This window comes from Carassius gibelio, chromosome A3 (assembly GCF_023724105.1).
Source record: "Carassius gibelio isolate Cgi1373 ecotype wild population from Czech Republic chromosome A3, carGib1.2-hapl.c, whole genome shotgun sequence".
Classification (NCBI taxonomy): Eukaryota; Metazoa; Chordata; class Actinopteri; order Cypriniformes; family Cyprinidae; genus Carassius; species Carassius gibelio.
This window is the reverse complement of record NC_068373.1, coordinates 27,831,020-27,845,248: the sequence shown is the minus strand read 5'-3', so window position 1 is coordinate 27,845,248 and position 14,229 is coordinate 27,831,020. Positions and strand designations below refer to the sequence as shown.

Sequence of the window (14,229 nt, the reverse complement as noted above, 5' to 3'; positions counted from 1 at the left end):
TTTTATTGTACTAGATTAGAGTACTAACTGTGGTATGGTACACTTTGCAATTTAAATGTAAACCACGCCCTCTAGCGGCTGTTTTGGTTACGACCGCGTGACGTGCGCGTTTGCGTAAGGGGCGTGGCCGCGCAGCCCCTCCCCCTCCACAGTCTGGCTGGAAAAGAAAAAAAAACTTTTTGTATCGAAGGAATCAACAGCCGCCATCTTGTCGCGGACGAGCGTCAGGATTTCGGGAGAGCATTATATTATTTTCAACGCGCCCGGCTCCATCGGAACTGGCCCGAATAGCTTCCCCGCGACGGAAACGACAAGCCTCGGGCCGAATCGCGGATCTTTGTGGCGAATATCAGCGTAATGGAGCCGTTTTTGTGCTCGGCTGGAAAACCCCCGTATATCTGATTTCCCCCTTCAGCGCGAGCGGCGCTCCTGTGCCACTCGCCTATATTAAAATATTATTATTTCTTATTTTTCTTTTATATTTCTAGACTTTACTGATCGGTCGATACGGGACGGACATGGGTCTTTATTTTTATTCGCAGAAATTGAACAGACCAACGCAAGCCGCTTGAAGGAATCTGGACTTGATGTTTTTTTTCTCCCCTCGTCGGTTGTTTGTCGGTTTTAACGATGATGTAATTTATTTCTGCGGGGTTCGGGGTGATCGTTAAGGTTAATTATGCGGGTTTTGGGTGTTGGATTATCATGGGGTGAATGGCGGTGGCGGAGCGGGGCGCTGTCGAGCCGCGTTTGAGCCCCATCTGTTAATTACTGGCCCCTGATCGCTGAATAATAACTGAGAAACCCGAGGGTTGATTTGATTTATTTCGCTTTGTCCCCCTCCCGGGCCCTCGGAAGACGCATTTGTTGTTTTCTCTTGTTTTGTTGTTGTGAGGCGAGAGAGCACGATGGCTGATAATCTGCTGGATATGGGTCCCTCGAGCGCGAAGCGGCCCAAACTGAACTCACCTGCGCTGTCCTCCTCCGATACTCCAGGTAAGAGTCACACCTGTCAGTCCCCAAAACACCTCAGAGCTCACACCAGAGATCTAGTTCAGAACCGGACGAGATCTCTCTTAGACCAGGGCTTGTGTTCTGTAACGCTTTGCTCGGATGTCCGATCAGAAACCCAGTAGATCAGGTGAAACTCCTCTCTCATGTTCAATGGGAAACCTCGCAGGAAGGGTTCAGGTAGAGATCCCACCTGTCCTGTGAGAAACCGGGTAAGTCTCAAGGGTACAAATCTCTCACCTGTCCCACCAGAGATCGATCAGTTCAGGAGAGACACTCAGACCCTCACAGATCAGGTCCAGGTCCTGCTAGAGATTCATTTAATTTCTGAAAACTGAAATGCAGAACCGTACAGTTCACACAATAATAACTAGTTGATCGTAAGGCAACAATACAACAAATGCTTTATAAATATTTATTTAAAAGTATTGATATTGTTGTTTATGCTGAGTTAGTTTAGTCCTTATGAGTCTGATTTTAATTTTTAATCTATTTGTGTTAAGTCTTAATGATTAAGCCACTTGTTTCTGAAAAAAACAGAGATAATTATTTTTGATTTTTTTTTTTACAATTGTTTTAGATATCGCTCAAGTGGTGCCATGTACTGATCATTTTAATATCAAGTAATAAAATAAAATAATAAAACGTTTAAGTTGAAATGTGTTAAGATCCTTAAAATATATATTTTTCTGGATGTCATATATACATTTTCTTAAATAACGAATGCAGAGCTGTTTTATTTCTGAAATCGTCAAAATGGCTTTGAGATAATAATGCATCTAGATATGGTTGACAACAAACCAAATGCATACAAGTGTTTTATTAATAAAATATTTTATGATCTAAATGGTCAAGAAATCTACAGCTGCATATTTCCACTTAAGAATGAGTGACTGTTATTTAGATTTAAGTTTGCATATTTTGCACTATATGCTCTTGTTGGTTTGTTGATTTGTAGATATTCGTCAAATGGTCACATTTAATCGCTATTAAAAACTGATAACCAGTTGAAAAGGCTGAATATCGGTACAATGTGTTTATACAATTTTAGGTCTCCCTCTAGCCCTCTGTCCCGTCAGGTCAATCCAGGCTCAGGTGAGACACTCACCTGTCCCATAAGTAACTGGGTTCAGATAAAACCCATCACCTCAAAACCTGGTCTATGTGATGATCTTACAGTCCCTGATTGTTCCTTCAAAATCCCTTATTTCCAGAATGTGAGGGTCAGTCTGCAAGCAGGGGTGCACTGAATCTGTGCATTTTAATATGTGCAACATGTTTATATGGGTTTGCTTTGCATTTAATATTTTGAGTTTTATTATCATCAAATGTCTTTATAAAACATACCGATCATCTCTAATGTCGATGTTTGTTACACTTGGACTGATGGAGACTTGAAGTTGTTCAGCTGCTGACTGTGATAGTGTTTCTGGAGTGTAATGACTCTGACTCTGATATCTCTGCCAGATGTGGAGGGCTGCTGTAATCAGTGCAATGACAATTGACATCAGTCTCAAGGAAAGCAGAAGTTTTCTTTTCATCACCGTTTCGCGTGCAAGTCTTCGTGCGACGTCTGTTGAGGTTTCAGTCAGCTGAATATCACTGTTATACACAGACTTCAGTGCGGTGATTCTCAGTCTTTTAGACTCGAAGGCCACGCTTTGTTCAACACAGTATTCAAAGCCACTCAGGAATACATCTAGATTTAGTCTTTTCTTAGCATTTTATTTAAGGGTTAGAATTTTTTTTTATTATATGAATTATATGTATAGTATATAATTTATACATATTCTATACATTGTCTTGGTAATACTTTAAATGTTAAATATAAAGTCATCCTGCAGGTGACTTTTCATATCTTTTGAGTGTCGTGGCATTTCAAGCTTTAGTGTGTTTTACTGTGATTGAGCAGTTCATTGTATTAGACAAATATTAGATGCATGCTTTAGTGTTTGGACGTGTAGGATTGTAATTATGAATGGATGGGTTTTCTAGTCATTGCTTATAGGAGCAGCCACCCACATCACAGCATCAAGACCATGAGTTTTGCACAGAAAAGCATCACTCACTCTCTAGAAAATGTAAAATTGTTAAAAATGATGACAGGCGCTAGGCGAGATGAAGACAAACATGGTCATTTCAGTAAGCTGAATCCAGCATGCTTTCCAGATTTCAGTGGATTTGATGTTTTGTGCTGCAGAAAGTAGTTTTTTTGTTTAAGAGCATAACTAAAGACTTCACATGAGGAAATTCCACAGCTCTGCGTGCAGAGATCCGTTACTTCCTGTCTGCCGTGTTCTTGGATTAACATGCATCTTAAAGTGCACGCTAAAGTTTATTTGACACTAAACTGGACTTTACTGATGGTTACGTCAGCGATGCCTGCTGTGCTAAAGCAGTGACTGATGCTAGAGAGTCATGGGCGGTTGATAATAGGGCTGGGTTTTGTGACGAACTTCACAATTAGTTTTGATTTTGATTTGCAATCTTGTGATTCAGTGCAATACTTGATTCAGTTGGATGTATAGTAGGGATGTCATCTTCCATGATCAGTCCTCATTTAAATGAATGATCATTTGATTAATACATTTTTAACCTGAATTCTGCAGAATGCATCTATTGCAGTGGTTTATAGCGTGACGTGATGAGCAAATGCCTCCTTAAACGCCAGCTTCCTCAACCCAGTGAATGGGGTTTTAGTCTGAATAAAAGGCTAATGGCAGGATTGTAAAATTAATTGATGTGATGATGATCATTTAATAAAAATGATGAGTAGTTTCAGTTAGTAGTAGTTACGTGCAGTAGTTTCATTTGGGATCATTTCACTTTAAATGGAGTTTGTTGGCAGTTTTCTATCTGTCTGAGAGACTGGTGTATGCACCTTTTTAAATGGATTCGTGACGCTCTTTGGATTTTGAAATGCAGTAGCAATGTTTGCGATTGATATTATCACCATTTAACATAAAATGATCCCAAATGCAGGGCCTGTGTTTTGCGGTCAGTGAATCTCTTCCTCTGTTGATCACATGAAACGTGTTTTTGTGAATATTATCACTCAAGTGAGGTGCAAAGCTTTGTTTCTAAGACAAATAATTGGTTAGCAGGCAAGTGTTGTATCGCGACCATGCTTTTGCATGCATGCCGTTCAATGCTGTTAAGTTTCGTGTTCTGTTTTGTGGGTTGGATGCAAATTTTCAAAAATGTATTAATGTAAATAATTCAGTAAGTAAAATTCACTTTAATCCCTGTTTTTGCATCTCTTACTGTGGTAATAAATAAATGATACCATATTCTTTTTACTTTCCAAAATGACAGTAAGCATTGTTAGTCTAAACTAATCAAATTATTTTATAGAAATATCATGGGTTTCTGACTTCATTTCTCTTCAAATTCTATTTCAACAGTTTTGGTTAGACAAGGCACATCAAGTGAATTTTCTGGAGACCGATGTAATACGTGGGGCGACATGATTTGAAAGGGGTGAAAAATTTAGTAATCATAAATTAAGAATTAATTCCTAATTTATTGATTTGTTACAGGGTTCCCACGTCTTATGATTTCAGGAAGTCTTAAATTTGGGGACGGAAAGTCCAGAATTTGTGATTTGGCTTAATGTGACAATTAAAGTTCAAAAGGCGATGATTAATAAACACAAGCACTGCATGTTTCAGAGTCTTTGTGTTCTGCAAAAATGCAGAGCTGAAAAAGTGAACTGGTGGATCAATAAGAATATGATGCATTATAAAAATCTAAACTGAAATTTATTTTTTAATTGATATAGGCTAAGACTTTGTTTAATTTGAAAAGTAATAAATCACAAATATGTTTACAATTTATTGGATGGGAGTGGTGCTACAAATAAAGTTAAATTAAGTTAATTAATTTGTTCACACATCAACTGAAAACAGCATAGAACGATTCTTGGGACTTAATGATCAATATCAGTTAAAATCGAGAAATCAGTATTTTTAACCCAGCATTAGTTTAGGTGTCTGAGGTGTTTTTTAGCATGTAATGCTGATTGACAAATGTTATCATAATTCACTAAATAAACTTTCTTTAGTTGCAAGATTAGGCATACACTGGGAAAAAAAATCTGGTTTAAGATTTCCTTTGAAACAATTTTCACTCAAAATTTGCTAGTAAATTTCACAACTCAAAACAATCAATAGTTAACAGTGCTGCTGAAGACTCGTCAGTAAACGGTCCATGTGTGAACCTCTCCTCCATTAAGTGCGCTCTACTGTAGTGTAACTGTAATGTGGGCCGCTGGGGTGAGAACGGCACACATGCACGCGCGTGTCCTCCAGTATGGATGCTAATTTGTGGCTTTGTCAAAGTCTTTGTGGTCTTTTTGTTTTCCACATTATTTTTTGTTGCCGTTTTCTGTTGTCAGAGATGGTTCCAGTGGGTGTGTTGTTTGCCAGCTGGGTGTTCCTCCTCTAGTTATTGTGAGCGTGTGGCAGCCGTGGGTGCGCTTTTATTCCAGCCGTGTTTGCATTAGTGTACATACAAACACAGCCAAGCGTGTAAATGCTGCCCTCCACCAGCTTGAGGCAGACGGCTCGCTGTGTGGTTTAACGTCTTGGCTGAAGCATGACTGATTTGGGAAAGGATGCTTTGGGGAGAACATCAGAAAGCAGATGAGATCTGATGCCGTTTGAGCAACTGCCTGGATTCAAGGACACTGTGCTCTTATGGAACCTGATGTAGACAATTAGGCTGACATGATATTTATTACAGTTAATATAATGACAGATATTAAAGCTTGTTTGCTTACAGCAAAAAAAGAAAACCATCATTTACTTGCCATCATCTTGTTCTAAATCTTTAAGACTTTTCCTTGAATTTTCGACAATTATACTGGCAAATCTGTATTTCCGTATATAAAAAGCATCATAAAAGTGGTCCATATTACTCCTACACTAGTCTTCTAAAACTATTCAACTTTTAAAGAGCAAGTTCATCCAAAAATGTCATCAAATATTCTCCCTTATGTTGTTACACAGACATAAAACGTAAAGTATCAAAGTTATGTTTGCGTGGACTTTGAACTGAGAGACCGAAATTATTATAAATGATATCTTTCAAAGGTGAGTGAAAGTCTTATGGGTTTGGAACAACATCCGTTGAGTATTTGTTGACCGAAATTAAAATTTCTGAGTGAACTCTCCCTTTATGGTTTTATTTACTAAAAATCTAGATAGCGATAAAGTTGCTAATATATTCTGCTAATATATTCTTATAAAAAAATAGTGTTATAAAAGTTTTAGGAGCACATTTTTAAGGAGCACCTTCAAACCACATTCTCACACAACTTTTAGCTCATTCAATACCAATACCAGTAAACTATTTTTTATGACTTGGTGCATGCATTTTAAGATGCTTTGATTGTGTCATTAAACAGGATTTTAAATGTTGGTCTTTGTACACAGGGTTTTCTGAGTCTTATGCCATAAGTATTGTTTTTACTGTAATAATTTCTTAAAAGTGGATTAAGACCTAAGACCTGTCTATTTTTAGCCATTATTTATAGGGGCAAACATTCAAAACTTCATAACCAGTGCTCCAACTGGCTCTTTTTTTAAATGCCTGAACGTGTCTTGCAATTGGCACTTTTCGAAAGTGTCAATTTTGTAGTTGTATACATTTATGCATTTGATGGATGATTTATGCATTTTACAGTCAATCAGATTATACAGTTTATTAATATGTGCATTTAATTCAGGCCAGTTCACAGTACATTATCTTTTATCCGGTGTCTGGTTGGAATGCTAGTCAGATTTTCCTTATTTTAACCCTAAAACATAAGCTCCGCTGTTCTTCTGTCATTGCTGGCTGTACATATGACTGGCTGTGTTGGTTTCAGTGGTGAAGAGGTAGACCAGACTAACATGCAGCTGTTGAAGACTAGGGGGCGCGAAGGGTAACCGATGAGCGGCTGGAGTGATTCTTATTTTTAGCCATGAATCTGAGTGCTTCCTGCTGAGACATTACAACAGCGTCAACTTCCTCACGCAGTTTTCAAACCAAAACAAAGTTGATGACTGATGGGCCGAAGCCAACGTTTTAATAGCAGGATAACCTAATATAATAAATTGCATTACTTATGCATATTTATCTCCATTTATAATAATAGCAATTGAGACATACACAATTTACTAGACTCACTAAATATTGGACAACACCAACAAAAAAACTGAAATAGAGTTGAGTATTGATGAGTCGATCCCTTCAAGGGCCATTTGTCAATGTAGTGTCAAGTTAACTGGTCAAATATTGGCACATTTTTTGATCAAACTCATAAATTAACTTATTTCGGAGTTGTATGTTGGTTAATTAATGGTACGATGACCCTTTTTTCTCTTTTTCTAGACTTCGTGTCCTTGTTCGACTTGGAGAATGATCTTCCAGATGAGTTGATACCCAACGGAGACCTGGGGCTGATGTCCATGCCCTCTAATGGAGACGGAGGGGTGGGGAGCCGGATGGGGGGCACCGTCCCGGATGCTGCTGCCAAGCACAGGCAGCTGTCCCAGCTCCTGCAGGCAGGAAGCGGCTCTGGTCTGGCTGGAAACCACAGCCCACAGTCTGGAATGGGTGGCCAACTGGGTGCCTTGGGGAAGAGTCCCATGGGCCAGGGCTCACCCGGTCACCAGACTCAACCTCAGAAGCAAGTCGGCAACCCTTCCGGCAACAACAGTCCGGGTATGGGCCTCAATGCAGGTTTCAATCCGGCCATGATGAACAATAACAACCAGGCTCACGGACTCATGGGGCAGAACATGGCTCCGCAGGGGCAGATGATGAATGGTGTGATGGGGCCGACCGGAAGAGGCAGGGCAGCTCCAGGGATGCAGTACCAGGGTCAGACCATGCAGGGAGCACCAGGCGGCGGACAAGGGGTCAACGTTTCTGGCAGTGTATTGGCGGAGACGCTTACCCAGGGTGCACCACAGATGGGGACACACAATGCCATCAATCCCCAGCAAGCTGGAAACATGAACAAGGTAATTCGACACTGCTACTTCTGAAGTTTTGCATCCTAAAAAATTTTTCAGTTTGGTTTAATGGTTAGGTAAGCTAACATGAATGCAGATAAAGAAATTGTTTGTTTCAACCAGCTTTGTGTATGTTTATTTTTAAGTTTCAATCTATAATTTCTGTGACAAGCTGACAGTTGCAACCCTCATATATGATTGAATAAGAAATTAAAAATATAAGCTTTTTACACTTAAAGGTAGTTAATAGGTCACTTTTTTTTATTTTGGCTGGTAATTTGGATATTCTGTCTGAAACATTGTGCTTCAGATGATTGTAGTTGGCATTTGTTTTTTGTTTGGTTTGGTTAATATTGCAGTGGTACTCCGCTATAGTAGTTGTGTTATAATTATCACTTGCTCAACAATGCAGCTCCTCTGCAGTGAATGGGTGCCGTCGGAATGAGAGTCCAAACAGCTGATAAACATCACAATAATCCACAGCACTCCAGTCCATCAGTGAACATCTTGTGAAGCAAATCCATTGTCAATTCATCAAGACATTAACTAAAACATGAGTCCTCTGTTCGTAATATTGCTTTCTCCTGTGAAAAGTCGCCTCATCTGAATCAGGACAGAAATCTGCCTAGATCTGCCTAAATGCTTGCAGGTGGGAGAACTAAACACACTGTAGTTTGTTTAATCTTTTAATTCATTGTCCATTTGCTTACATGAATGGATGCGTAAGTATATTACAAGTAAATTATTCATTCGTTCTTTACAAGAATGTTAAGGAGAATTCTAACAAATGATGAACTTAACCAAGACGGTGTTGTAATCTATGCCAGCTTGAGCTATACAGTTCTGTGAAGGAAAGATTGCACAGAAAGGTAGTTGTGGCTATCGCATGTGTCTGACTGTTGTGGTTTTACAGGAAACCAATCGGAAACCAGTCTTCTACTCTCATTGTGCTGGTGTCACCAGAGAACGCTGTTGGATGAGATGTTGGGTTCATATTGAGAAATCTGCCAGTCTGTGGAGTTTGCCACTGAAATATTGTGAATAACATCACACAGGCTGCCAGTGATCTCGGGTTTCCATATCTGCGGTGTTTGTTCTGAGGTGAATAGATGTGCTGTCGGCAGTGTGGCGTGTGTTTGCATTGCACACAGATTATGAGAGTCACAAGTGCAGGTGAAGTCCACAGCAGAGTGCCAACACTCGTGTCTGTACTGTCCGCTCGCTCTGACCAATAGCTGCACAGAGGAAATCTGCTTTAGATTTTTCACTAATTCTGACTTCTGTTTATAGAATTATCCAGTCCATCTTCATAATGTCTAAACAAATTAATGAGTTAATCTTTAGCAGTTTAATAACAAAGTTGACATTTTAACCACGTCTTTAATCAAATGAAAATATAACTAATTAATTTAACAGCTGGCCGGTGTGATATGTATGTGCAGTTGGTGAAATGTGAGATATTGCTTTTCTGTTTATATTGCAGTGGAAGTATTTGTATGCCTGTCAGTAGATTGAACTGATTTATTCTATTTCAGCATGAGAATCAGGAAGGTCATAACTTGCTGCTTTAATGTCGACATGAAATAATTCACCGGTTTTATTTTTTAATGCATGTTTATTGGTCTTATTGTGAAGAAATCATGCATGCTGCTTTTTTTTTTTTTTATTATATAAAGATGTCCTAACTGTGGAATTGCATCCAAGATACTGATTACTGACCCAAAATGTACAAGCCCCAAATTGATTCCTCTTTTGCATCATTTTGCATATTAATGGACATACACCTTTTCAATTTGAACATTCAAGCGATTTTAAAGCATTCAAGCACAAGAAGACACACACAACAAATCCATTCATTGCGTTCTGTATGCACAGTGCGATTTAACAAAAACATTCTGAAGTGTGTCAAATACCCGTCTTGGCAAGTATTCTCAAAAACAGTCAGTTATGTCTTAAGTAAACGTGAACCACTAAGAAAGAAATTAGATGTGTGTCAGGATATTGGATCCAATCATGATATCTTAGAGACTACCCCTAAGGCCATCCTTAAAAATATTCTTGTTTGCCGTAACCCGACCGACCCTGTCAGTTTAGGACAGACTCAATTATCTTTTTATTTTTTTGCTTTTAGTCCGACCGACTTGCCGGTTGTACATTTGCGTTAAGACCGACCAATTTTTTTCTAATACAAAAATTTGTGCTCTGCATTTAAACCATCCGAAGTGCGCACACACAGAGCAGTGAACACACACACACACACTGTGAGCACACACCCGGAGCAGTGGGCAGCCATTTATGCTGCGGCACCCGGGGAGCAGTTGGGGGTTCGGTGCCTTGCTCAAAGGCACCTAAGTAGTGGTATTGAAGGTGTAGAGAGAGAACTGTACATGCACTCCCCCCATCTACAATTCCTGCCGGCCCGGGACTCGGAACTCACAATCTTTCGATTGCCAGTCCGACTCTCTAACCATTAGGCCACCACTTCCCCGACCACAGCTTCCCCGACTTATATAATTATATTATAGTAAGCATTGTTTACACTATTGGTTAACAGATGTCACACTATGGCCCGTGCGTTCGCTTCGTCTCAGACTCTCATTCACTGTCAGAGTCAATGGTTTGCGCTTGGTAATGACTGCGGCTGCAGTAAAAAAAATGTTCGCGGCCACTGTTCAAAGTCATACAGGTTCGGGCACCATTATACATCTAAAAAATTCATTAAAACAGCTCGACACCACTTTTAACTTGGCACAAAGTTTTTTCTCACCTCTTCTCCCATCTAGTCTAAAACCGTGACCGTGTCACTTTATATTCGAAAATCTTTTGCATGAATCGATTGGACCAACCAACACAGGTTTTGAAACGAAAATAGGAAATTGATTTTAATGACCTTTTCTCGGAGCGCGTCCAGGTGTTTTTTTTTGGGGGGGGGTGGGGGGCACATGTACCTAGACATTCAAAATCGATTTTACAGTTGATTCAATGAACACTTGTCTCTCAAATCAAACAGGATTTTTTTCAAAGTGACAACCCAAGAAAGCAAAGTAAACGCTCTCTCATTTGTAGGTTGCATTGACACCTAGCGGTAGATGCAAGTAAAACAGTATAACAGTCCCTAATTTTTTTTCTTCTCACCTGAAATTCATAAAATAAACATGTTTTTGACAGATTTCAGTTTGTTTGTGGTCTATATAGCCTGCATCAAAATGAGGTTTGCAATGATCAGTCGACGCCAGACCGCAAATTTAACCACCCGTTAAAGCTTGCCTACCAATGATTAGGGATGCACCGGTTGACCGTCCATAAATTGGAACCGGCCGGTTTTTGCTTAAAATACGCGATCGGCAATCAGCCGGTTTTTGGTCTTCTTTAGGCAGATTTTTCCGGAAGTGAGGACTACTTTGTAATCGTTCGCTATGCCATTTGTGTGGAAGTATTTCGAAATCTGTGTGCAGGACACGGGCAGCCGTTCACCACTGGAAATGCAGAGATACATGTCTGTGGCACAGATAGCAGGAAGCGATCAGCCGTTCCCTTTCCTGCGCGCACTGAAGCTGCGCGAGCTTACTGTTACCGGTCGAAGCCCTGAACACGAGTAGACCGTGAAGAGATGTTCAGATCAACTTCTCACGTGTTGGATGAGAAACGAAACGGACTAAACTGTGACAAAACTTTTTTTTTTTTTTTTAAGTGGAACTTGCATACACGTTTGACAAGCCAGAAGTAAACGACAGTTCTGGATGATTATTTTTATTTTACCTAAAAAATTACATCGACTTAATTTGATTTAAAAATCACCTGCTGTAGCACACTGAGAAAAAGTGTTTCATTCATCCAATTAAAAAAATTTAGGGTAATGATTCACAACTATATTTTTTTACTTGAGAGAATAGTTATTTATTTTTCATTTGCTCAAGTGAAAAAAATATAGATGTGAATCATTGTCCTAATTTTTTTTTTTATTGGATGAATGAAAACACTTTGCATCTTTGTTTTATTCGCACCAACATTATTTAATTTTAACATTTTGGAATAATCTATTTATATAGCATACTTTTATTTAGTCTGTAAATAAAGACACTGGTAAAGACCTTTTTTTATTTAAAACCAAATTTAAAAACTAAAATACTGAATGCAGATCAAGAAATATCTTATTGAATGTGTGTTGATTGTGTTGTTTGGATTGTAGAACTATGCAGTTATTGCCTTTAATTTCACATGGTTACAGTTAATCTTTAAATTTAAGGCTCTATGTAGTTTCAACCCAATTCAAAAACAAAAGCTAAATGCTGATGTCTGTAATGTAGCTGTTAATTTCAGATGGTTGCAGTTATTGTTGTCAATAGCCAAAAGCCAGTTTGGCCTATTAAATACCAAATAAAAATCTTGTTTATGCACACTTTCCTTCTTTCTTGTTTGTTGCTTAAAGATAAAAAAAAAAAAAAAAAAAAAAAAAGGAAATCAGTATCGGAATCGGCCAATTTGTTTGTAAAAAATCGGTATCGGAATCGGCCAATTTGTTTGTAAAAAATCGGTATCGGAATCGGCCAATTTGTTTGTAAAAAAATCGGTATCGGAATCGGCCATGAAAAATCATGATCGGTGCATCCCTACCAATGATATGAGAGGAGCAGCTTCAACAAACTCTCAACAAACTAACACTACTAGCCAATCAGAATGATTTGCTCTTATAAACATGAGACATGTATAATAGTATCCAATTGCAGAGTCACAGATCTGATGAAAAAGTGGAGAAGTGCGACCAAATGCTGCAAAGTGAAATGGTCAAAGATCTTCATATAGCGCATATTTACATAGAAAAGCAAATTATGAAGTAGCAGAGTAATCAGGTCTTCTCCATAAGGACCATGTGATTGCCAGAACAAATTTACTGGGATTTTTTAAAAGGTCCTGTTCACACATTATCTATTAATTAGGTAACTTACCTGTAATTTACCAGTAAAGACTATGTGTGAAAGGGGCTAAACTCTTCTTCTTGATATGCTGTGAATGTGAATTAACGTTCATCTGGAAAAACAGTGTGCATTCTCACCAGATTTGTAACGCAAATCATTTATAAACCTTTGCCAACACAGGAGAATACATCAACCTATGTCTAAACATGCCATGTATTGTACATCGTGATTTCAGAAGTTTGTGCCTGTGGCCAAATATTAAAATTTAATGTATTTAAACATGGTTTAATCACACTGTCAAGTTAAACGTCACAACGCTGTTGGCACACTCTGCAGGTATTTGTAAACCAACTTCAGTACATTGTTTTATATGTTCATATCATGTATTGGCATATTATATTATGTATTTTAACAACGCTGTTCAATAAAATCATGTAATTACTTGGTTTTTATATTTTATTTGAGCCAATTATTATTGCCTCATTGTTAGTTTATATATAAATAGTCATACTGAAGCCTGGTTTGTGTTATTAAAAAATATCATATTACTCAGTTGTCAAAATAATCAGTTGATTACTTGATTACCAAAATAATTAGTTACAGCCTTAGATTAGTTAAAATATTTCTAAATACAACTGGATTGTTTTGCTTTTTGTAATTAAAAGTTCTTAAAAATAGTATTAAAATATTGTCACGTTCTAGTGAACCAAGTATCTGTATTTTGTCTCATCTCATGAGCTAGGTGTAATGTCACACCCCTAGTGTCGATAAGTGGTGATCTAGCTCATAATTTACAAGTGTATGATATAGCTTTCATTCTTCATGTCAACCATATATTCATGAAAAAAGCCAGTTTGAATAAAGAAAGCAATGACTTTGCCATAATATCCTTTCAAATGTTAAAGTTGCCACCGTCATTACATGATTTGAATGTGCTGCCCACATCCACCCACCGAATGTCAATAGTTGTCTGTTACCTGGCTGGTGAAATCGACAAAGTAATGCATACGAGACATTGTCGATATACAATAATATCGTCATATCATCCAGACCTAGTCCATTGCCTTGCTTCTCTTCCATTCATAAATTCTCTCCAGTGGTCTCATGGGATAGTAAAGTGTTCATTGAATGCGCTCTTCAGAAACACACAGGACATAGTACCATATTTTTCGGACTATAAGTCGCATTAGTCCAAAAATACGTCATGACGAGGAAAAAAACATATAAGTCGCACTGCACTATAAGTCGCATTTATTTAGAACCAAGAACCAAGAGAAAACATTACCGTCTATAGCCGCAAG

At 38.4% G+C, this 14,229-nt stretch overlaps 1 protein-coding gene across 6 annotated transcripts in view; it reads left to right on the top strand.

Moving 5' to 3' along the window:
* Positions 1-177: 177 nt before the first annotated feature.
* LOC127955109 (CREB-binding protein-like) overlaps positions 178-14,229 on the top strand; it is a 45,134-nt gene continuing 31,082 nt past the window's right edge. For all 6 annotated transcript variants that reach the window (XM_052553436.1, XM_052553432.1, XM_052553437.1 and 3 more), the window contains exons 1-2: positions 178-996; positions 7,387-8,021. In XM_052553436.1, the coding sequence (XP_052409396.1) occupies positions 909-996; positions 7,387-8,021 (723 nt within the window). In that variant the 5' untranslated portion in view covers positions 178-908. The remainder of the gene's footprint in view (positions 997-7,386; positions 8,022-14,229) is intronic.